Raw genomic sequence first — 24,229 nt, forward strand, 5'->3', positions numbered from 1 at the left:
TCTTAAAATTTATATTACTACATAGTAGTGTTTTACATTTGATTGTTTATACTTTAAAAACGACAACACTGCCCTTTATGTAAACTTGATTACTAGCTATTCCTTCTTAGCTCCTTGACATTGTACAATTCAGTTAGTTACTCTCTCTCAGACTGAGTATTCTCATCTCTAGAATTTGAGGAAAAATATCAGGACTTGTGAATGTTCAATGAAATAATGTATGTAAAGTGCTATTAAACTTAAAAACCATTACCCAAAAGTTTGTAATTAGAGTTTTATTATTTCCTATGATAATATAACTCTTCTTTGTTTTATTCTTAGCAATATGTTAAGGATACCTCTAAAAAGGGCCTTAGTAGGCCTTTCTAAGTCTCATAAAGGATGTGGTGAGTATTTTTTTTTGCATTTGTGGGTACTATTTTTGTATTTACTGTCTTTGTCAATTCATTGGTTTATGGAATGTTTCTTAAAAGACCCTAAACATAATTTGTTTTAAATAAAATAGAAACAAATGACCCTAGTCAAATTGAATAATTTTAAAAATATAACTTTAAACAGTTTATAGAAGTTGTCATGGAATAAAAAGTAGTAGGAACTATCAGTCCCAAAATGGAAAAAGCAGTCCTGCTTTTGAAAAGTAGTATTCCCACGAACATACTTTCCATGGTATTAAAAATTTTAAATTAACTACCATTAAAAGTGGGCAGCCATATTCTACCTTGGTATTCAGGTTTGGAAAAGTTTTTGTCTTAATTCAGTATTCTAACAGTTTGCATCTAGAGAAATAGAGGGGAATAGTGTAAAATGAGGAAAAATTTTAGACTTGTAGGTTAGAGTTAACCCATTATCCTCTGCTATAATGAATTCAACTCTTAATTTATTTCTCATCTCAATATTTTTGATGGTCAGTTCGAACAACTGCCACAGCAGCAAGCAACTTAATTGAAGTATTTGTCGATGGTCAGTCTGTCATGGTGGAACCAGGAACTACCGTACTCCAAGTAGGCATATGTTCCAATTCTTTGTTTTTGTATAAGTTGTGGTTTTTTTTGTATCAATTTATTTCTGTTACACTCTTTATTTACTTTAAAAATTTTTAAGATTCCTTGATAAATGCTCATAAAAGAACTATAGACAGTAAAATTATACAAAGTAAGTTGGATTTAAAATGTTGGCATTTCAAAGTGAGCTATCATTTATCTGTTTCTGACTTTCTTCAGTGAATTATGGCAGTTATTTTGTTTCACTTCTGCCTTCCAAGTATATACCCATTTAAAATTTGAAGTTACCAAAAATAAATTACAAGTTAATTTAGGTAAGTTTGGGGAAAAGATAATTTTTGTTTGTTGTGAACCTGCTTGATGCTTTTCATTTCATGTGATTTCTCTATTTTTAGTAATATTTTTTAAGAATGTATCCTACAAAGCAGGTAAATGAATTCATGCATTAAATATATAATTTCTCCAGATTCCTTCAGAACTAACAAAATTGGTCTTGAAGAAGTGATACTTCATTCTGTCTGCAAGTTACCAAGAACTAAATGCTCTTTATTCATTTAGCAGTCATTTTTAGACTATCTGCCAGGCATAGACCTGTAAACAATAAATACATAACAGTATATGTTCAAGGTACAGTGGAGAGTATTTTTACCAGGTATATAGGAAGTGATAGAGATGTTAGGGATATCTAAGGTGCTCCCTGAGGAGATTTGTAAAGGATAAGTGTTTATATTTGGACAAAGAAGCTTTAAATAGTTTGCTATTGTTAGAACATAAGGTATATATAGAAGATGAGAAGACAAGAAATCAAATTACTATAATAGATTCAGCAATGAAAGAAGATATATGTCATACTAAAGAGCTTATAGTTTGACCTATCAGTAGTTTTCATGGCAGTTAAGCTGTATCGCAGGGACCATAGAGGATGTTAGTTTGGAGAATAACAAGACTGGTGTGAGACACAAGGGAAGAGTATCTTGCATTAGTAGAACTGAAAATTAAAGGCCTAAAATAGATAGTGGCAATGGGAATGAAAATAAAAGGATAGATTCAGTGAGAGTGAGTTGATAGGCCTTTAGGCACAATGAAAAGCAGGAAAAATTTTTGTGGTTTCTGGCTTTGTTAACTTATTTGGAGATGTATCATAGGGGACACAAATAGATTGAATTTTAGCTGTCCATAGAGCGTATCCATGCACAGAACTATTTAAGTCTAAAACTTGGAGAAGTGGTGAACTGTCAGGGCTCCAGATGAGGGTTTGGGTATAATCATTTGAAATGTGAACCGGTATGAAGGTTGGGACAAGATCTTGCTTATTACTATACCCGCTGCATCTAGTACATGGGAAGTCCACGTATGAAACCACGGGGACAGAGTTTGAAGGGGTGTCTTTATGGACAATGGTTCAGAGTGGAAATGAGGAGTCAGACCTTCAGCACAATCTGAGGTTCATTTATTCAGTTTCTTCCATAAGGTATAGGCATGCTGAGGCCTTAGAGCAGGCTTGAGAGCAGACAGGAGCAGGAGTCAAGAGCAAAGAAGGAGGGAAATCTCTTTAGGGATGAAGAATGTATAAAAGTATAGATGTTTATAGATAGGAGTAATAAGGCAGGTGGTTATAGCCTTTCTTTTTCTGTTTTAGGCAAAGCAAGGATGAGGTCAGATTGTTCTAATGCAAGAATTTTTTACTTTGTCTTCTAGGCTTGTGAGAAGGTTGGCATGCAGATCCCTCGATTCTGTTATCATGAAAGATTGTCTGTTGCTGGAAACTGTAGGATGTGCCTTGTTGAAATTGAGAAAGCTCCTAAGGTACTTGATACCTAAAATTCCACACCATGCTGTAGAAGGTAGAAAACTTTAAATCTTGCAGCGAATTTTACTTAGAATCATTGTTGTAGTGGAGAAACCTAGTCCTGTTTAATTGTATCTGTAAATTTATTATTTTGTGCAGTTGAGTCTGTTCATTTCAAAACTGGAAATGCATTGATGAAAGTGCTTTATAAATGCAAGCACTATATAATTACAACAGATTGAGAAATTAAAGGTGACTTCTTACAGCTGGCAGTAGTATTTCCAAATGGCTGTGTGACAACTAGGATGTGGAATTGCCAGGCAGTACATTGGAAGGGCCATTTTCACTAGAGAAAGGGATTACAATGAAGAGGTTCACTTTCTGTTTAATTTCATTTTGTCCTCTAAGTTTTAATTCAGTAGTACCTGCTAATCAAAACACAGTTATTTGATGTTCTGTTTCAGAGTCTCTATATAGAGTTGCATTGACTAGGAGGATAGAATTTAGAAGTACAAGATCTTATTTTTTTTTCATAGAGAAATGTAAAGTGTCAGATTATCGTATCGTGACTATGAAAAGTAAAAAAATGAATCTTCAAAGATACTGGGCTTATTTTCAAATGTATAGCTGAATGTTTTATATGTTGGGTTGCTTATAATTACAACTAAATACAAATACTTAGACATTTTTCCATTGAAATTCCAGGTTGTGGCAGCTTGTGCCATGCCAGTAATGAAAGGTTGGAATATCCTGACAAACTCAGAGAAATCTAAGAAAGCAAGGTACTTTCATGTTATTTAGCATAGTAACTTTTCTTAGAGAAGAAAATTGTTCATTTCAGTATTTAGACCTGCCCATAGATGGGAAATTCAGTAGCAAGTTTTGAAAAAGTTGGCACGTTTGACTTCTAGGAGCAGTGGAATTAAGTACATGTTGAGGAGGTGAAGTCAGGTATTTATGGTTTTGAGCATTAAAAGCTCTTATTTAGGGGAAAGAAAAAAAAAAGCTTTTATTTAGGAGCACCTGCGTGGCTCTGTCGGTTAAGTGTCTGACTTTTGGTTTCAGCTCAGGTCATTATCTCACAGTTCATGAGATTGAGCCCCATGTTGGGCTCTGCACTGGCAGCGCAAGAGCCTGCTTGGGATTCTCCCTGTCTCTCTCTGCCCCTCCCCTGCTCGTGCTGTCTCTCAAAATAAATAAACTTGTGAGTGTGAGCAGGGAAGGGGCAGAGAGAGAAGGAGACACAGAATCCGAAGCAGGCTCCAGGCTCTGAGCTGTCAGCACAGCCCAACACAGGGCTTGAGCCCACAGACTGCGAGATCATGACCTAAACAGAAGTTGGACACCTGATTGACTAAGCCATCTAGGCACCCTATTTTGTTTTGAATTAATGTTTTCTGAAGACTATTTAGTGACTTTGGGTAATTTTGTGTTTTTAAAAGTCATAATTTTCTAGATTCTTTAATGATACTTTATTCCTGGACTTCTATAAGCATTTTTTAGACTATGTGTCTAATACTAGAATGATGGTTACATTGGTATTTTGATAATAAATGTAAAGTTAATACTATATGAAAAGGTACATCCCTGAAGGTTAGATAGCCATTTTGAGTGCCAAAAATTTATATCATTTTGTGTACTACAACTTTTCATACAGAGAAGGTGTGATGGAGTTCTTGTTAGCAAATCACCCACTGGACTGTCCTATTTGTGACCAGGGAGGTGAATGTGATCTGCAGGTATGTTGTCAAACTTCATAAATCTTTTTGATTATCTCAGGTTTTAATTTCATTAGCAGCATTATGTTAACTCTCTCCTAATCTACTAAAGGACCAGTCCATGATGTTTGGAAATGATAGGAGCAGATTTTTAGATGGGAAACGTGCTGTGGAGGACAAGAATATTGGGCCATTGGTAAAGACTATCATGACTAGATGTATACAGTGTACTCGCTGCATCAGGTAATGTTTTTCCTTCTGTCTTCTGCAATATCATTCAGATAATAGTCACAAAATTTGGTGGAATAACAATACTAGAGAAAAAAGGCAACTTTTTTTTTGGTAGGAGAAGAGGGATGTTTTTAATGTTTTCTGCATAAGCCAATAAAATGAATTGTTCTCTTTCAGTGAATATCAACTTCTGTGGAATTGACAAATAAAAATATACAAGCATTAACTCCTTGATAACTTGCTGAGCTATACCTGTGATTCGTGCAGTTTGTGTTATGCTGTGATTAAATTACATGCAAGCATTGAACAATTTTTTATTCAAGGACTTTGCTCACCATTGAAAATAAACTCATGTCTTTTTGGTGTTTCGAAAATCATTATCTCACTGTGATCATAGGAAAGGAGATAATTTTGCTGGATTTTACCATTTGATGGTATATTTTTATCCTGCAGGTTTGCAAGTGAGATTGCAGGAGTAGATGATTTGGGAACAACAGGCAGAGGAAATGATATGCAAGTTGGCACGTACATTGAAAAGATGTTCATGTCTGAACTGTCTGGAAATATCATTGATATCTGCCCTGTAGGTGCCCTGACTTCGAAGCCCTATGCTTTTACTGCCCGCCCTTGGGAAACAAGGTATTCAGTGTTGTAATTTTTGACAATTTGTTTTTTATCCTTTAATTGGCTAGTATTCAAAAAAATTTAAGATTCATTTTCTTCCTGTATTCTAATTGTTTTGGTCTGCTAAGGTTTTGTGTATTTGCTTTAAGTAAAACCCTCTTAATGGAAAGTAAGTAGATAGATTAAAGGATAGGATGATCTGGCAAATTAATTATAGTTTTCTTGGAGATTGATTCCAAAGTACTTAACCACATAATTATTTTATTCACTTGTTCTTCCAAAGAGTAAAATTGTCTTGATGTTTTAAAATTTATAGTCTCTTCTCACTGTATATTGTTTTCAGACATGTGGCTATATCATCCTTTATTTAATCAGTTCCTATTATTAGACATTTTAGTTTGTTTCTATATAGTTGTAAATCTATGATAAAAATTGTTATTCATAAATTTTCACGTATATCTCTGATTCTTCTGACTGAACTGGGAAATGGAGTAGGTAGTTGCAACAAATTTGGGTATTTTTAAGGTTCTAAGGCCTATCATTAAATTGCCCCCCATATTTAGACTTCCACTAGAATATGTGGGAGTATCTCAAAATTCTGTGTTTTAAGCCATGTATTTTATGTATATAAAAAGATTGGGGGGATGGGGCACAGTACATAGGTGAAATGTTCAAGTAGGGATTTTTCTCTTTTGCTTCCTGAAACTCCCATAATGCATGCAGAAAAGAAACTTCCATCTCCACAGCCTCCCTGAGCCTGGCAGAGCCTCCTGTTCAGGTGGTAGGAAGGGGATGAGAACAGGCCCCAAGACACACCACCACTGATTTCTATGCTTCTTGCTTGAAGTTCCGTAGTTTTGCCCCACATAAAAGCTTCTCATGATTGGGGCGCCTGGGTGGCGCAGTCGGTTAAGTGTCCGACTTCAGCCAGGTCACGATCTCGCGGTCTGTGAGTTCGAGCCCCGCGTCAGGCTCTGTGCTGATGGCTCGGAGCCAGGAGCCTGTTTCCAATTCTGTGTGTCTCCCTCTCTCTCTGCCCCTTCCCCGTTCATGCTCTGTCTCTCTCTGTCCCAAAAAATAAATAAAAAACGTTGAAAAAAAAAAAAAATTTAAAAGCTTCTCATGATGGTGTTTGCCTTTGGAAGATTTCCAAAGTGCTGAATTGGTTGTTTTTTGTTAATTTTGTCCAGCTTTATTTTTGCTTTTTGTGGGGAGGATTTATCAGACTTTTTAATTGGCCATACCCAAAAATCTTACTCTCTTGCTATTTATCTTGATAATCAAATTTGTCCATTTGGAGCCCTTACCATTGGCTTTTGTATTATTTAACAGTTCCTATTTTTATTCATTTATTTGTTCTTTGAGAGTTTATTTTTGTGAGAGAGAGAGCGTGTGCATGCAAGCAAGCGCAAGTGGGGGAGGGGCAGAGAGAGGGAGATGGAGAATCCCAAGCAGCCTTCACGCTGACAGCCCGGATTAAGAAATTTTTGTCAGTACGGAGCCCAACACGGAGCTCAAACCCACGAACCATGAGATCATGACCTGAGCCGAAATCAAGAGTCAGACTCTTAACTGACTGAGGCACCTAGGTGCCCCTAGATAACAATTATTAAAGCTTTATTTTTACAGTAGGAATTAATGTGACGTATTCAAATACGAGGGTATTTTTTTTTATTGCAGTTTCTCTGAGTCCCATTAAGTTTAGAAATTCAGAAAGGAGAGTCATCGTAAAATTTTTTGTTTTTGAGAAACCAGGTAACAGAAACTTTGTCCTTATTGCCAAAATAAATGTGGTAAACATAGGTGTTTATTTTCTCAGAAAGACGGAATCCATTGATGTAATGGATGCAGTTGGAAGTAATATTGTGGTAAGCACAAGAACTGGAGAGGTGATGCGGATTTTGCCAAGGATGCATGAGGACATCAATGAAGAGTGGATCTCTGATAAAACCAGGTATGTGCTACTACATTGTTTTCCTTCACTTTTGCAGTTGACTTAAACTAAATTTTATAGTCACTTTAATTTTAAGGGACTGTCTTTATTCTTGTAAATTAGTTAATCTAGATTATTTGTATAGAGAACTGGACAAAACTAATGTTAATAGTCCTAGGTATATCAATGGCTTTCTTACTAAGTTTGACAAATACCATTTTCCTCCCAGTTGGAAAAATTGAAGGGGATTAATATATTTAATCTATTCCAGTTTGTTCATTGGAGAAAAGAAGCTAAATATAAGTTAGAGCTTGCACGTGATAATTTTGATAAAATATCTGGAGGTATTCAAGTTTTATAAGTAAAAGCGATTTGAGAAAAAAAAGAAAAAGTGATTAAATGATTGGCTTCTTTAGCTGTCAGATTTTTATGTGTTACAATTTCAAGAGTATTCAGGTAGCTGAAAACAAATCATAAGAACCCAAACTTTTTAGATGTTTTAGTTTCAGATGGTGTTCATAAAATAATTTATTAGTTCATCCTTCAAAAGACCTGAAGTAATTATTTGTATTCAGGTATTTATTCTGTTTGACACTTTAACCAGTACTGTATTTAAATAACATTTCTTTTATATTTTAAACTTGAAAACTATAGTTGCCTCTAGCAAGATTCCGTAAATGGTGTATTTTCTGTTACCTAGATTTGCCTATGATGGGCTAAAACGTCAAAGACTAACCGAGCCAATGGTCAGAAACGAAAAGGGGCTTTTAACCTACACTTCCTGGGAAGATGCACTCTCTCGTGTAGCTGGAATGGTAAAAAATTGAAATATAGAATAAATAGTATTTGTAATTTTTAAGGGACATCTTTGTAACAAAGAGGGGTCATGTATGTCTCTTCACTTCTTTTGTTTTACCAAGATTGCCTTCCATTTAATGAACATTTATTAAGAACCATATGCCAGAGGGGCGCCTGGATGGCTCAGTCTTTATTGAGCATCCAACTCTTGATTGTGGCTCAGGTCATGATCCCAGGGTTGTGGGATCGAGCCCCACATCGGGCTCTGCTCTGAATGTAGAGCCTGCTTAAGGTTCTCTCTCTCTTTCCCTCTGCCCCTTTCTCCCCTACTTGTGCTCACTTGCTCTCTCTTCTCTAAAATCAAAAAACAAAAAATGCAACAAAACAAATAAAAGAACCAAATGCCAGATATCATGCTGGAAGTAGGGCTATAGAGACCACTAATATATGGTCCCTACTTCCCACAATTTTGTAGTCAGGAAAGATGCAGAGTCAGTCAGGTATCATGTGCTGCTGCAGTTAGTTGTGCAGGAAATCATGTCTCAGAGAGCCTGTGGGAGGGGTGCCTAACCACGACTAGCGTATCAGGGATGCCTTCCTACGTAAGGTGACTTAGGCAAAATATAAGAATGAATGCAAACTTGTCAGAGCAAAAGTGGAGAGAATGGCTTTCTAGCCAGAGACAAAGGCAACATACACAAAGGACTTGAGGGAACAGTGGATACTTCAGAAGAAATTGTATTTAGCTGTAATTCCTCTCTTCGTTCTCCAGACTTCATTATGAGACCTCTTTGTTTCTAATATAAAACAGCTTGCCTCCAAGCTGGTGGTATTATTAGCCTCATCTACACCTTTGCTTCTCACTTTTATATTAATAATTAGTGTAAACCTTTTAAGTCAGAAGTTCATTGCTTTTTTTTTTTTATACTTACAGATAACTATTGCTTTGTGTTCTGAGCAGTGGTCTTTGCTGAACGGAGATGTTTTGGTGATACCTTTTGCGTCCATTTCTAGTTGCAGAGTGTTCAAGGCAAGGATGTGGCAGCAATTGCAGGTGGCTTGGTGGATGCTGAAGCCCTGGTAGCTCTCAAAGATTTGCTTAATAGAGTGGACTCTGACACCTTGTGCACTGAAGAGGTCTTCCCCACTGCAGGAGCTGGGTGAGCACTATGAATCTAGCATCTAGACTTGCGTTGTTGTTGTTGTTGTTGTTGTTGTTGTTGTTGTTGTTGTTGTTACAAGCTGTGTATAAATCAGTACATCTGGGCGCCTGCCTGGCTGGCTCAGTTGGTAGAGCAAGTGGTTCTTTTTTTTTTTTTTTTCCTGATTTTTTTTTTTTTTTAAGTTTTTTTACTTAAAGAGAGAGTGCAAGTCAGGGAGGATCAGAGAGAGAGGAAGAGAGAATCCCAAGCAGGCTCTGCGCCATCAGTATAGAGCCTGATACGGGCCTCGAACCCATGAATTCTGAGACCGTGACCAGAGCCAAAGTCAGATGCTCAACTGACTGAGCCACCCAGGCGCCCCGCAGGTGACTCTTAATCTTGGGGTTCTGAGTTCAAGCCCACATTGGTGGTAGAGTTTACTTAAAAAGATAAATTTAAAAGAGAAAATACACATATGGCTGATATGTGACCGCTTGGATTCTCCATCATACCCACCAATTTGTTTTCACATATATAGGCCAGAGTCAATCCAGGAACTATTAGAGAATCCAGTTATCAATAATAAGTATCTGAAACTTTGATGTAATTTAGAAATACTTCCTAAGAATTTTTTGTCTGGGAATACCTTGGGTTTGTGGACATGAGAATGTTGCATGGATTGTCATTGTGTGTTAGTAAACCTGCATTTTTAATTTTGTATTTCTAGCACAGATTTGCGTTCTAATTATCTTCTTAATACTACAATTGCTGGTGTGGAAGAGGCAGATGTTCTCCTTCTGGTTGGTACAAATCCGCGTTTTGAGGCACCACTGTTTAATGCTAGAATTCGAAAGAGGTTAGTAATATTCAGGGTTTAAAAACTGGTTATATAATAATTTGTTTTACATCTGAAAAATGACTACTTAGCTGATTCCTAATAGTGTTAGTCGGAATGAGACTCCAGAAGATAATTGGAGGGCTGCTTCTAATCAGTCCATTCCTTCCCTCTTCTCCTGCTGATCGTTTTACTTTATCTTCTCATTTTGAAATAATTCAAGATGCACCAATTTTTCCATAATTTCTTTTATAATTTTTTCTAATGATTTTTTTTTCCTGCCCAGGATCCAGTTTAAGTCACACATTGCAATTAGTGTCATGACCCTCCAGGGTTTTTTTTGTTTGTTTTTTTGTTTTTTTTTTTTACATTTTTTTTGAAGAGCAAAGCCAGGTATTTTGTAGAATACCTCCATCTTTTCATATTTTAGAGATTTATAAATAGGTTGGTATAATTTGTCTATAATGTGATACTGTTGAGAGTGAAAGGGGGAATTAATTACTCCAGGGTAACAGATGAAAACCAGCACTGTCTCAGACAAACAATATGTGGTCACTGCATTTGTAACTATTTTTAGAAGAGCTGGTTCTATACTTGCCTATCAAAGAGAATAAATATGAATGATGTAGTTTATTTTCAGGAACTATATTAAAGTGGCCTTAATGGATAATTAGGAGATGACTGGCTCTGCTGTGATAAGGCAAAATAAAAATTATAAATCATTTATTCTAAAATTAAAAGTTTTATTTATAGGTTGCGTAGGGTTCCTAAGCAAATTAATTCACTGACTTACCTTGGTGTGTATTCTTAACAGCATTATTATTTTGAAAGGTACACAATAAGTTGTATCTGTTAAGGTTAAGTGTTCTGTGAGTGTTTTTGTGTTTTTAACATTTGTAACATAAATGTAGACCCTAGCATTGATGAGACTGATGACTATTCTGATTTAGTAATTTAGCTCTAAAAGTTTGTCGTTTTTATTTCAGCTGGCTTCATAATGACTTAAAAGTGGCCCTTATTGGCAGCCCAGTGGATCTCACTTACAGATATGACCATCTGGGAGATTCCCCCAAAATTCTTCAGGAGATTGCTTTGGGTAACCATCCGTTCAGCCAGGTGCTCTCAAGTTATATGTACCTACCTTTGTTAATTTTGCATTTTTAGTTTAAAAAGTTACTGTTTTATAATAGCGATGTGTGATTACTGTTAAAAATTACACCAGTACAGAAAAGAAAATGGAAGAAAGTAAAGTATTACCCCAAATTCCACCAACCCAAACAAGTATTGATGAACCATCATAGTCATCTCTATTCATATATAGAGCAAGATGGATGGATAGGCAAACAAAGACAAGATCGTGTTATACATGCTGTTTTTATATACCATGGTTTAATTTTACTTGAAATTATCAGAAAAGAAATTGAAGTGAACCTGAAACAATTAAACTTTAGGAAATCTTTCTTTATTGCAAGAGTTATTCTAAATTTCACCAGTCCTTCCCTACTGAGCACTTTATTTACATTTATCTCATTGCTGTCTGATATTTATAGGTCTTAATTTACTTTTCCAAGAGGGGCTCATAAGTACACTATACCTTGAGTTCTTGCTTGCTTGGGAGTGTCTGTTTTATTCCTGAAGAGAGCGTTGACAGGATATAGAGTTCTTGAGCCACACTCTTTTTTTTCTCTTTGTGAACTTTATAAACAAGGCCTTTTGTTACTGTGGAGAAGTGTGATGTCAGTCATATTTCCCCCCCACCCCTGTCCTAATTTTTTTTTTTAACTGTCTAGGTACTTATTTAGAGAGCTTGAGCAGGGGAGGAGCAGAGAGAGAAGGAGAGAGAATCCCAACCAGGGGTTTGCGCAGAACTCCATGTGGGACTTGATCTCAAGAACTGTGAGATCATGACCTGAGCGAAAATCAAGCATCAGATGCTTAACCAACTGAGCCGCCCATAGAAACTTTTTTTTTTTTTGATACTTTATACTTAGATCTTTATCTTTGAAATTTAATAACTTCACCAGAATATCTTAATGGTGGTTCTCTGTCACATTTTTATGGGACATGGTATACCTTTTATTGTGAAGATTCAAGGTTGTTTTTACTTTAGTATTTGTGTGTGTATGGTGGAGTGCTGATTGTTAAAAAAATGAAAGAAGTTTCTGGTTTTCATGTAATGGCTCTGGAGGGTAGGCAGTTTGACAGATGTTGTGTTTGTCCAAGGATGTCATCATGGAAGGCCTTTGCTTCCTTGTGTGTTTGTGTGTGCGCTTCTCCTTATTGTTCCAAGATGGTGTAGCTTTAGGTGTAGTCAAGTGGGACAAGGCAGCTAAGCCCAGTTCCTTTGTTTTGAATAGGAAAAACATGATTACAACTGCAGTAATCAAAAATATAAAAAAAATACTTACTTAAAAGTGTCCCTCTTTTCTAATTCCTATCTCCATGCCCCAGAAGATGATAAGTATGTTTTTTTTCTATACTAGATTTAAGTCTGTTTTCTATTAGTTAAGATGTGCTGCTAACAAAAAAAGAATGAACCAACAAAGCAGATACTGGATCCCCTTTTGTGTCTTTTTCTGTCATTTTTCCTTTGTTCTTTTATTCTTTTTCAGTTTGCTTTATATGATTTTGTATTGCCTGTCTTTCTTGTCCCTATTTTTGAAGTCCTGTTTTATTTTGTTTTTTATTGTTTCTGGAATGACGTTCATCGCTAATTTGTTTCTCTTTCAGTTCTTTCCTGAGTTCTGTGACAAAATGTCCTTCTATTGTATAATACTCTCTGTTTTGTCACTCTTCTAAGCCTTTCTTTTCAAGCGAGAAAAAGCGTGTTTTTCATTTTCTTTGAGGCTATTGAAAACTATTTCTCTGCACACTTCACATTTTCTTGGGAAATTCCTCTTGTGATAAATGTCCTCCCCTAGTATGTTAGGCATAATTTTCATGCTGATTCTTTGCTTTGGGCCGCTTATTTATTGAGGAATGATATAGAAGGTGGACAGGAGAGTGAGCTATATAGTCTTCAGCTTTTAATTTTTCTATCCTCCACCAAATCTGTTGTTTCCTTTGCTTTTGGCATGCATTTCCCTTCATGTTTTGACATTCAGGAAGCAGAGCCCTTAAAGTCTTAGCTATTCTGCGTTGTAATCCTAGTGATGGTTGCTTTCCCTACCTCTTCCTCCTTGTCTGGGGCATGGTGGGTAGATAGACTGTAGCATGGTACTCGAGTGTGGTTTTTCCTCTTAGACAGTACCAACTAAATGTCTGTAGGGACGTTGTCCAGTTTTTTTTGGACATACCCATAATCATTCTGACCAAAGGATATTTGGGAAAGTCTTTCATTCTCAGTACTTAGTTTTAGAAAGTCTGTTTTATCTGATTCTCACTTAGCCATTTCACCATAGCATTGACAACATGTTTTTGGTTAAATCTGGTTGGATGTATGTCTATATGTTGATTAGTAAAAATCAAAGGCATTCTGCATTGAAACTAAAACTTGACACAACATATCGTAGATGCAAATTTGATTAGATTTAGTTGATTGTTTAGATTTTTTAATCAAAATTCTTTTTAAATAGGTATTACATGAAGCTAAAAAACCAATGGTGGTTTTAGGCAGTTCTGCACTCCAAAGAAATGATGGGGCAGCAATTCTTGCAGCTGTTTCCAACATTGCTCAAAAGATTCGGACGAGTAGTGGTGTTACCAGTGATTGGAAAGTTATGAATATCCTTCATAGGTATGTTGAGTAATTGTTTTATATACTGTAAAATTCAAGTAATTTGTGTACATGTATTCTGTTACATTGTCACATTTAGACTTACAAACAGCTTAATATTTAGCAGCATCTGTAGCAGATGCAAAATAGATTAAAACCTTTATTTTCTGTGTGAGAAGAACCTGAGATAATAAATAATATTTAAAATATTTGAAAAAGCAGTGCTGACAAAATTTTGAAAATCTGTACCCTATTAGTATACCTTGGTTCAATAATTGCAACAAGTCCTGTGACTTCAATTAAATGATAAAAATGTAAACATGAGAACTCAATGTAAGGAAAGTTTTTTTTCTGACTATATTAATAATCCAAATTTATTTTAGAAAGTTGGAAAGAGAACAAAGTATACAAAAATGGAAATCATCCTTATTCCACAATTTACAGATAATTACTGTAGCTACTTCTGGTCCTTTTTTTCCTATGTAAATATTTTTCTAGTTATATAGTTGAAATCAGATTGTGTATACAGTTTTGTAACCTGGTTTTGATCAATTTTCATTACCTGATAAAATTTCCTCCTGTAATTAGAAATTTTTTATAAACTTTAATGGCTGTTTAATATCATGAATATAAATATTTAGCTATTTCATTATTATTAACATGTAAATTGATGCTAGTCTTTTTTTTTTTTCGTTAAGAGAGAGCAAGAGTGAGCAGGGGAGAGGAGCAGAGAGAGAGAGAGAGAGAGAGAGAGAGATTGATTCCCCACACGATGTGGGGCTTGATCCCAGAACCTTGGGATCATGACTTAAGCCAGAATCATGAGTCGGATGCTCAACTGACTGAGCCACCCAGGCACCCCTAGTTTAATATTTCATTTCATTTCATTTTATATTTTATTATTTATATTTGAGTTAGTTAATAGTGCAATATTGGTTTCAGAAGTAGAATTCAGTGATTCATCGTTTACATACAACACCCAGTGCTCATCACAAGTACCTTCCTTAATCCCCATCACCCATCTAACCCATCTCCCACCTACCTCCCTCCATCAACCCTTGGTTTGTTCTTTATTGTTAAAAGTCTCTTGTGGTTTATTTCCCTTTCTTCTCTTCTCCCTCCTTCCCATATGTTCATCTGTTTTGTTTCTTAAATTCCACATATGAATGAAGTCATATGATAGTCGTTTTTCTCTGATTTATCTGGCTTAATATAATATATTCTAGCTCTATCTATGTCATTGCAAATGGCAAGATTTCATTCTTTTTGATGGCTGAGTAATATTCTGTCGTGTGTGTGTGTGTGTATACACACATACATACACACACCACATTTTCTTAAAAACATTTTTTTTTTTAATGTTTATTTATTTTTGAAGGAGAGAGAGACAGAGTGTGAGTGGGGAGGCGCAGAGAGAGAGACACACAGAATCTGAAGCAGGCTCCAGGCTCTGAGCTGTCAGCACACAGCCTGATGCGGGGCTCAAACTCACAAACTGCGAGATCATGGGGGCGCCTGGGTGGCGCAGTCGGTTAAGCGTCCGACTTCAGCCAGGTCACGATCTCGCGGTCCGTGAGTTCGAGCCCCGCGTCGGGCTCTGGGCTGATGGCTCAGAGCCTGGAGCCTGTTTCCGATTCTGTGTCTCCCTCTCTCTCTGCCCCTCCCCCGTTCATGCTCTGTCTCTCTCTGTCCCAAAAATAAATAAAAAACGTTGGGGAAAAAAAAAACAAAACAAAACTGCAAGATCATGACCTGAGCTGAAGTCGGATGCTCAACCGACTGAGCCATCCAGACGCCCTGACACCACATTTTCTTTATCCATTCATGAGCTGATGGACATTTGGGCTCTCTATATAGTTTTGCTATTGTTGTTAATACTGCTGTAAACATTGGGGTGCATGTACCTCTTCAGATCTGTATTTTTTTTATCCTTTGGGTAAATGCTTAATAGTGCAATTGCTAGATTGTAGGGTAGTTTTACTTTTAGTTTTTTGAGGGATCTCCGTACTATTCTCCAGAGTAGCTGTACCACCAGCAGTGCAAGAGTGTTCATTCCCCTTTCTTCATATCTTTTCCAACGCTTATTGTTTTTTGTGTAGTAAATTTTAGCCATTCTCACAAGTGTGAGGTGGTATCTTACTGTGGTTTTGATTCGTATTTCCCTGATGAAGAGTCATGTTGAGCTTTTTTTTTTAATCTGGGGGGAGGCGCTAGTCTTTAAAAATAATGCAATATCAGAGAAAGTGAGAGAGAGAGAGAGAGAGAGAGAGAGAGAGAGAGAGAGAATCCCAAGAAGGCTCCACACTTAGCGCAGAGCCCAACCCAGGGCTTGATATCACGACCTTGAGATCCTGACCTAAGCTGAAATCAAGAGTCAGACACTTAACCTACAAGCTACCCAGGCATCCCACGTATTACTTTTCAAATTTGTTTAAGGATTTAAGCTAACCACTTTTAAATATGATAGGCAAATTGTTTTCATTTAGAAGTATTTTCATGCATTCTAAAACATTAATTTCAGTGTTATATTTCTCCTTTATTGGTTTGATTTGGCATTGCAAATCTTGTAAACACTTTGAAAAACTTTATATTTTATATATTTTTTTAAATGTTTATTTACTTTTGAGAGAGAAAGAGAGAGACAGTGTGAATGGGCAAGGGGCTGAGAGAGGGAGACACAGATTTGGAGGCAGGCTCCAGGCTCTGAACTGTCAGCACGGAGCCCGACATGGGGCTTGAACTCAAAAACCACGTGATCATGACCTGAGCCAAAGTTGGACACTTAACCAACACCTCTGGATCCTTTCTGGTCACAATTTTTACTTCTTATTTTTAGTTCACCCTTGCATCCATGTCCTTATTCATACAGTTTTGTGTTTCTGAATGGATACCAAAATTAATAACTTCAAAAAAATTCCTGAATGTCTAACAATGTATTTCTGGTTCCTTCTCACAGATAAACACCTGGCTAAGTACAAAGGTGACAGTCTTTTTTCCTTTAATAGTCAGTAATTTTTCACCATTTCATTTAACATTTTATCAACGTTTTTTTTTTTTTTTTTTTTTTTTTTTGGGACAGAGAGAGACAGAGCATGAACGGGGGAGGGGCAGAGAGAGAGGGAGACACAGAATCGGAAACAGGCTCCAGGCTCTGAGCCATCAGCCCAGAGCCTGACGCGGGGCTCGAACTCACAGACCGCGAGATCGTGACCTGGCTGAAGTCGGACGCTTAACCGACTGCGCCACCCAGGCGCCCCTCATTTAACATTTTAAAGAGAATCTCCTGTAATCTCAGTTTTGTCCCTGAGAATGACCTGACTTTGTGTAGGTGTACGTGTCTGCTTGCTTGCCCTTTGGTTCTTGATTTTTAAGGGTTCCTTATTTTTGATGTTAAAGAAAATTCTACCAGAATATAAGTGGTGACACTCAGCTGTCATTACCTTTGCCTGGGAATATCATAGTTACTGGTTTACTTAGCTACTTGCTCTCATGCAGAAGCTTCTTTTGTTATGCATTGGTGGCCTTCAGACTTTTGGTTCTTTTCCCTCATAATTTTTCTCATTTCCTTTTTCTCTGGGTTTAGAGAAAATGCCTTTTTAGAAAAAGTTTATCGGGGCACCTCGGTGGCTCAGTTGGCTAAGTGGCTGGCTTCAGCTCAAGTCATGATCTTGGGGTTTGTGGGTTTGAGCCCTGTGTCAGGCTCTGTGCTGACAGTTTTGGATTCTGTGTCTCCTCTCTCTCTGTCCCTCTCCCATTTGCGCTCTTTTTCTCTCTCAAAAATAAATAAACATTTTTTAAAAAGTTTATTTACTTTTGAGAGAGAGAACACAAGTGGGGTAGGGGTAGAAAGAGGGAGATTGAGAATCCCAAGCAGGCTCTGCACTGCCAACACAGAGCCCGACACGAGGCTCAAAGTCACTAACAGTGAGATCATGACCTGAGCTGAAACCAAGAGTCAGATGCTTAACCGACTGACCTACCCAGGCACCCTTAGAGAAAATGTCTTTTTTTGTTCCATCATTTTGTCGGTTTTCATTCTAGAGAGCACTGACTTTGATGTAATTTTTAATTTATTAACCTTGTTTTTCATTTCATTATTAAAAGATTTCCTTTTTTTGAAAGTTCATTTTAGTTTATTAGGACGTATCTTTTATTGCAAAGGCAAAACTTAGGCTTACTGAGTTTGTTTTTCCAGGATGAGGTAGACTGTCATAAGTTAATGTGAGTCTCTGCTCAGATCTTTGAGAGAGAGGTATCAAGACATTAAAAAAATACTATTGGGGCACAGGGATTAGTTTTGAAATTGGGAAGTAGGAGTCTTCCAACTTTGTTTACTTTCATGATAGGTTTGGCTATTCTGGGTCCTTTGCAAACCATATGAATTTTAGGATCAGCTTGTCAGTTTCTGTAAAGTATTCAGCTGGGATTTTTGATAGGGATTGCACTGAATCTATAAGTTCAATTGGTGAGTATTGTCTTAACAGTAGTAAGTCTCCTAATCCATGGACATGGGATGTCTTTCCATTTAGTAAGGTCTTTAATTTCTTTCAAAGTTGTTCTGTAGTTTTCGTTATATATATCTTACACTTTTTTTAAAAACATATCATTCTTTTGACGTTATCCAGTCAGAGTTTGACAGAGTAGTAGCATCTGGTAGGAGTTGGTTTGACCTGCTCTCCTCCCCCAACAAATAGGTAAAACACCAATCTGCTTTATATATAGTAGGTCCTCAGAATGGCTACTATTTCTAGAAAGAAAGTTAACATTAGCAAATTAGACCAAAGACTGAGTTGTTCAGAGTATAGTTATTTCAGATTTGTTCTTTAAAGGATTATTTTCTGCTTATAAGAGTAGTATATGTTCATAGAAAGAACTCCATAAGGACATACACCCATGAACTAATTATAGTTTTCTCCAAGTTACAGTCTTATGGGTAGTGTTTTAATTTCTCCCTTTCGGTTTTCAAAATCGTCTAATTTTTATCTAATGACAGTTTTTGGCTTACTGTGTTGACTAAGAACCAATTTTAGGGTAATTTCAATTGGCATAATGTTTCCACAATTATTCTAATAATTCTAAGCACCTTGTTTCTTTGTTTGCCATTCTTAAAACAGTAAAAAAAACTGCTGTTTCTGGTTTTGACATCTATTTAAAATGGGTAAAGAAGATAAGGGAAGGTCTTTGTCAGCATTGAATAGAAAAGAGATTAAGTATCATTTCAAGAATCACATTTAATTTTTTATAATGATAACACTGCAGGTGTGCTAAAAATCTGATTGTTTTACAGGATTGCAAGCCAAGTAGCTGCTTTGGACCTTGGCTATAAACCTGGGGTGGAAGCAATTCGTAAGAGCCCTCCCAAAGTGCTATTTCTCCTGGGAGCAGATGGAGGTTGTATCACTCGACAGGATTTGCCAAAGGATTGTTTCATTATTTATCAAGGTAAGTAGCATCTGTGATACCAGAAACAGAAGAGAATCGAATATTGTGTAGATTAGAAACTGTATGGCAATATATTTAGTGGATTGAATATTTTCCGTTCAAGAATTTCATACACACGCCCCAATATTTTTTAAATATATTTTTTTAATGTTTATTTATTCTTGAGAGAGAGAGAAACAGAGTGTGAGTAGGGGAAGAACAGAGAGAGAGGGAGACACAGAATCCGAAGCAGGCTCCAGGCTCCGAGCTGTCAGCACAGAACCCTATTCAGGACTCGAACCCATGAACTGTGAGATCTTGACCTGAGCCGAAGTCAGATGCTTAACTGACTGAGCCACCTAGACGCCCCTCAATATTTTTTAAAAACCAAATCATAGGTTTTATTAGTTACATAGTTGATACTGCAATTGAGAATTATTACCTGGAGAAAAAAAGAATTATTACCTGGGACACCTGGCCAGCTCATTCGGTAGAGCTTCTGACTCTAGATCTCAGGGTCATGGGTTCAAGCCCTATGTTGGGTGTAGAGATCACTTTAAAAAAAATTACTTAAGGGTCCTGGGTGGCTCAGTTGGTTAAGCATCGGACTTCAGCTCAGGTCACGATGTTGCGCTTCATGAGTTCAAGCCCTGCATTGGGCTCTATGCGGATAGCTCAGAGCCTGGAGCCTGCTTTGGATTCTGTGTCTCCCTCTCTCTCTGCCCCTCCCCTGTTCTCACTCTGTCTCTCTCTGTCTGTCTGTCTCTCTCTCTCTCTCTCTCAAAAATAAACAAATATTTAAAAAATTAAAAAAAAATTACTACCTGATGATACCTAATAACAAAAAATTAAAAGAAGCCTAAATGCTTCAGTAACAGGAATGGTTAAATTATGGTTTATTTATACAGTAAAATATTATGTAGCACTAAAATTCTGCTTTTCAAAGAATGTTTACCATTATCATATAATTAGAGGAAAACACTTTTATATAAACAGTATAAAAAGTTTAAAAAATCATGAGTGTTGTGTTACAGAACATTTAATGAAATATATTTGACAGTACTCCTTTGGCTTCTTTGTATTTGACTCATTTTCTTGAACTCTTACTCATAAATGTAATCAAGTTTCCCTGGAATAGATGGAGTCCAGAGTGTTCCTGAATATTTTACAGGGAAAAGTATTACATAACTCTCTACTTCATTGTACACAAACACCATAAATTTATTAATAGGCTTTTTATTGCCAATGGCACATAAAAAGCATTATATAGTGTTTTGTATTTTTTGTTTGTTAAAATTAAAGCAAAATACATAAATTACATCCATCTCCTAATCCTATCCAGAGATAATCATTGATGATGGTTTTGAAATGTGTGCTTCATGTATTTTTCTATGTATGTACAAAAATGAGACTAAATATTTTATATATTTCGTTTAACTCAAGTTCTTTTTTCTTCTAACAGTTTTGTTAAACTATTAAAACTTTCATTATACTATTTCAGTTTTTCAGCAAGCTATTTTGTATAGTTTTCTGTTTATTGTGTTTTTAGTATTATCACTGTCATTCCTGTCCTACATTTTTGTTCCTCCACCATTTCCATGTACTTTACCAAATTTCACTTACATATACCTGAGCATTTCTAGTTTGTAATTATCAAGAGAAATAATATAGCTAGTTGCCCATATATGTGCGGTATTATGTGTATTTCTGTATTTGCAAAAAATTATGTGGGAAGATACATAGCAAATGCTTGTCAGTAATTTCTTTGGGAAGGGAGTTGAAATGTGGGCTTTTTATTCCAAAAAATTTTTATGTTGTTTTGTATATTGTAATTTGGTAAACAATTTTGTAATTATTTTTTGTTTTTTTAACACTTTTTAAATTCTTAATGGGATTTACAAAAGGGTATCTTCTGGGTTCATGTATGGTACCTAATCAATTTTTTGCTAAAATATGGTTTGCATTTTCCGTCTTTTCACAGGACATCATGGAGACGTTGGAGCTCCAATAGCTGATGTTATTCTCCCAGGCGCTGCTTACACAGAAAAGTCAGCCACTTATGTCAATACTGAAGGCCGAGCTCAGCAGACAAGAGTAGCAGTGACACCTCCTGGCTTGGCAAGAGAAGACTGGAAAATTATAAGAGCCCTCTCTGAGGTATTTGTTCTTAGTGATGTTGCTAATGGGAAGTTTGACTTGTTAGCTTGTCAAAGACAAAGCGGATCCAAGTCTGAAGTGCAGAGATGATTTGAATAATCTCTGTTGGAAAAATATGTTCAGAAAATGGGAATTTGATATTGGTGTTTTTATTTTTGGCTTATTTTTTGCCTAAAAATACTGCTTTTAACTCTTTTTATTGTAAAAAAGAAAAAAGGCATCATGAGATTTAAAATTCTACACAGTTGTCTGTAGATTTTGTTTATGATCAGTATCAGGTTAGCAAAAGCATTCAGATTTAGCATACCATTATCTCTTTAATGATTTATTTCATAATCAGTCTAATTTCTAAAGAGAAATTACTAACATACTGATAGCTGTTTATGAATTAAAATTTTTGACCATTGTGTTCTCCACTTAACCACAATATACATGCTAATGAACGCCAATAGAATTTTCATTGGTACAACATTATTTCACTATAGTTGCAATTATGTATGATTTGAATTTTTAAGTACTAAAGCTTTGTGTCAATTTTGGGGACCTGATATGTATAGATTGCAGGTATGACTCTTCCATATGATACTCTGGATCAAGTAAGGAACAGATTGGAGGAAGTCTCTCCTAATCTTGTCCGATATGATGATGTCGAAGGAGCCAATTATTTCCAGCAAGCAAATGAGCTCTCCAAGGTAAAAACTTGCCTGTATGCAGTTTTCATACTAGTGTATCCTCTCGTGTTAGTTTTCAATTCTATTATTGATCTCATGCTTTTTTGTTCTTGTTGTTGTAGCTAGTGAACCAGCAACTTCTTGCTGATCCGCTTGTTCCACCTCAGCTAACAATAAAAGACTTCTACATGACAGGTATGCATTTGTCAGCATGCCTGCCAAATATAAAAGGTGGGAAGGTAGAAGATCACCTAATTTAGCATCGTGATTCCATTGTCTTCGGGTGCCTGGGTGGCTTAGTTTGTTAAGCGGCTGACTTGATTTTGGCTTAGGTCATGATCTTATGGTTCATGAGCTCGAACCCCATATTGGGCTCTGTGCTCATAGTGCGGAGCCTACTTCATATCCTCTGTCTCCCTTTCTCTGCCCCTCTCCCGCTCAATCTCTCCATCTGTTTCTCTCAAAAATAAATAAATGCCAAAAAAAAAAAAGATTCCAACCTGTTATTAAGAATATTTGATATTTTTATTTAATCTTTGAAAATTTTCAAACATCAGAAGTAATGTAATTTGTATCATCTGATTTTACTCTTTTTTTTTTTTTTTGAAATGTAAGCATGTTTTCAATATAAAATTTTACTGTTGTGTATAAAATCATTGTATACTAATTTAGGAAGCATTTTTGTAAGTGACAGCCAGAATTGCTAAGGTTTTTCTGAGAAATACAGTAGAAATATCAAAACATTTGAATGTGACTCATGTTAAACAGTGCTTCTAGGGATGCCTGGGTGGCTTAGTTGGTTAAGCATCTGACTTGGGCTCAGGTCGTGATCTCATGGTTCGTGAGTTCGAGCCCCGCATTGGGCTCTGGACTGACAGCTCAGAGCCTGGAACCTGCTTCAGATTCTGTGTCTCCCACTCTCTCTGCACCGCCCCTGCTCACGCTGTCTCTCTCTCAAAAGTAAAATAAAAAAATAAATAAAACAAACAAACAAAACTAGTGCTTCTGATGTATATTGTTAGGAATGTTTTTAAGGAATGCAGACTTACTGAAACTTCTTTACTGCAAATCTTCCATTTGGTATAAAATAACACCTGATATAATATCTGTGTTATGAGGTAATTTAAAAATGATTTTAAATAATTTTCTATCAAAGCAGATAGTGTATTTTTTAATTTTTTAAGTTTGTATCTAAGATTATTGTTAATTGTTTTTTAGTTATGTTTGTTATAGAACACATACTTAAGCCCAAAGAGCAAACAATTACTATGATCCCACTATCCAGAAAAATAACTATATTTATTTTTTTAACATTTTGTCAGGCATCCAGGGATATACACATATATTTATTTCAACAAAAGATATGATTATTCATTTATGGGGAGGAGGGGGGTTGACAGCTTTATTGAAATATCATCCACATACCATGAAATTCACTCATAAAGTGTACAATTCAGTGGATTTTAATATACATACTATTTATTTTTTTTTTATTTTTTTTTCAACGTTTTTTATTTTATTTTTGGGACAGAGAGAGACAGAGCATGAACGGGGGAGGGGCAGAGAGAGAGGGAGACACAGAATCGGAAACAGGCTCCAGGCTCCGAGCCATCAGCCCAGAGCCTGACGCGGGGCTCGAACTCACGGACCGCGAGATCGTGACCTGGCTGAAGTCGGACGCTTAACCGACTGCGCCACCCAGGCGCCCCAATATACATACTATTTTATAAACTTTTTTTCAATAATAGTATTTTGTACATGTTTTACCTGTCTTTAATAATTTTCTACAATATTTTTAATGTTGCATACTAGCACGTTGTATGAGTGTATATAATTATTATTATTTTAAGTTTACTTATTTTGAGAGAGAGAGAGCATGCACAAGTAAAGAGAGAGAGGGAAAGAATGAATACCAATTTGTGCTGGCAGCACAGAACCTGACATGGGGCTGGATCCCATGAACCCGTGAAATTTTGACCTGAGCCAAAATCAAGAGTCGGACACTTAACTGACTGAGCCACGCAGACACTCCATGGCTGTTTATATATAAGTATTTAATCGTTCCTAGGAGTAATTGTTAAAAACATTTATTAGCTAATAAGGGACTTCTGAATTTGTTGCTCTCACATTACATATAGTTCAATAGGGTTTTATAGTCTTTTTTGTTGTTCCTGAATATGTGCAACAAGAAAGT

At 36.2% G+C, this 24,229-nt stretch overlaps 1 protein-coding gene across 3 annotated transcripts in view; it reads left to right on the forward strand.

Moving 5' to 3' along the window:
* NDUFS1 (NADH:ubiquinone oxidoreductase core subunit S1) overlaps positions 1 to 24,229 on the forward strand; it is a 30,176-nt gene that overhangs the window by 4,126 nt on the left and 1,821 nt on the right. For all 3 annotated transcript variants that reach the window (XM_058707764.1, XM_058707774.1, XM_058707780.1), the window contains 17 exons: positions 322 to 386; positions 910 to 1,001; positions 2,700 to 2,807; positions 3,496 to 3,572; positions 4,448 to 4,529; positions 4,621 to 4,751; positions 5,193 to 5,378; positions 7,183 to 7,317; positions 7,997 to 8,111; positions 9,109 to 9,254; positions 9,964 to 10,092; positions 11,058 to 11,187; positions 13,647 to 13,807; positions 19,074 to 19,228; positions 21,189 to 21,364; positions 21,922 to 22,056; positions 22,158 to 22,230. In XM_058707764.1, coding sequence (XP_058563747.1) covers positions 326 to 386; positions 910 to 1,001; positions 2,700 to 2,807; positions 3,496 to 3,572; positions 4,448 to 4,529; positions 4,621 to 4,751; positions 5,193 to 5,378; positions 7,183 to 7,317; positions 7,997 to 8,111; positions 9,109 to 9,254; positions 9,964 to 10,092; positions 11,058 to 11,187; positions 13,647 to 13,807; positions 19,074 to 19,228; positions 21,189 to 21,364; positions 21,922 to 22,056; positions 22,158 to 22,230 — 2,092 coding nt within the window. In that variant the 5' untranslated portion in view covers positions 322 to 325. The remainder of the gene's footprint in view (positions 1 to 321; positions 387 to 909; positions 1,002 to 2,699; positions 2,808 to 3,495; positions 3,573 to 4,447; positions 4,530 to 4,620; positions 4,752 to 5,192; positions 5,379 to 7,182; positions 7,318 to 7,996; positions 8,112 to 9,108; positions 9,255 to 9,963; positions 10,093 to 11,057; positions 11,188 to 13,646; positions 13,808 to 19,073; positions 19,229 to 21,188; positions 21,365 to 21,921; positions 22,057 to 22,157; positions 22,231 to 24,229) is intronic.

Source organism: Neofelis nebulosa, chromosome 2, assembly GCF_028018385.1.
Source record: "Neofelis nebulosa isolate mNeoNeb1 chromosome 2, mNeoNeb1.pri, whole genome shotgun sequence".
In the NCBI taxonomy this organism is placed as follows: Eukaryota; Metazoa; Chordata; class Mammalia; order Carnivora; family Felidae; genus Neofelis; species Neofelis nebulosa.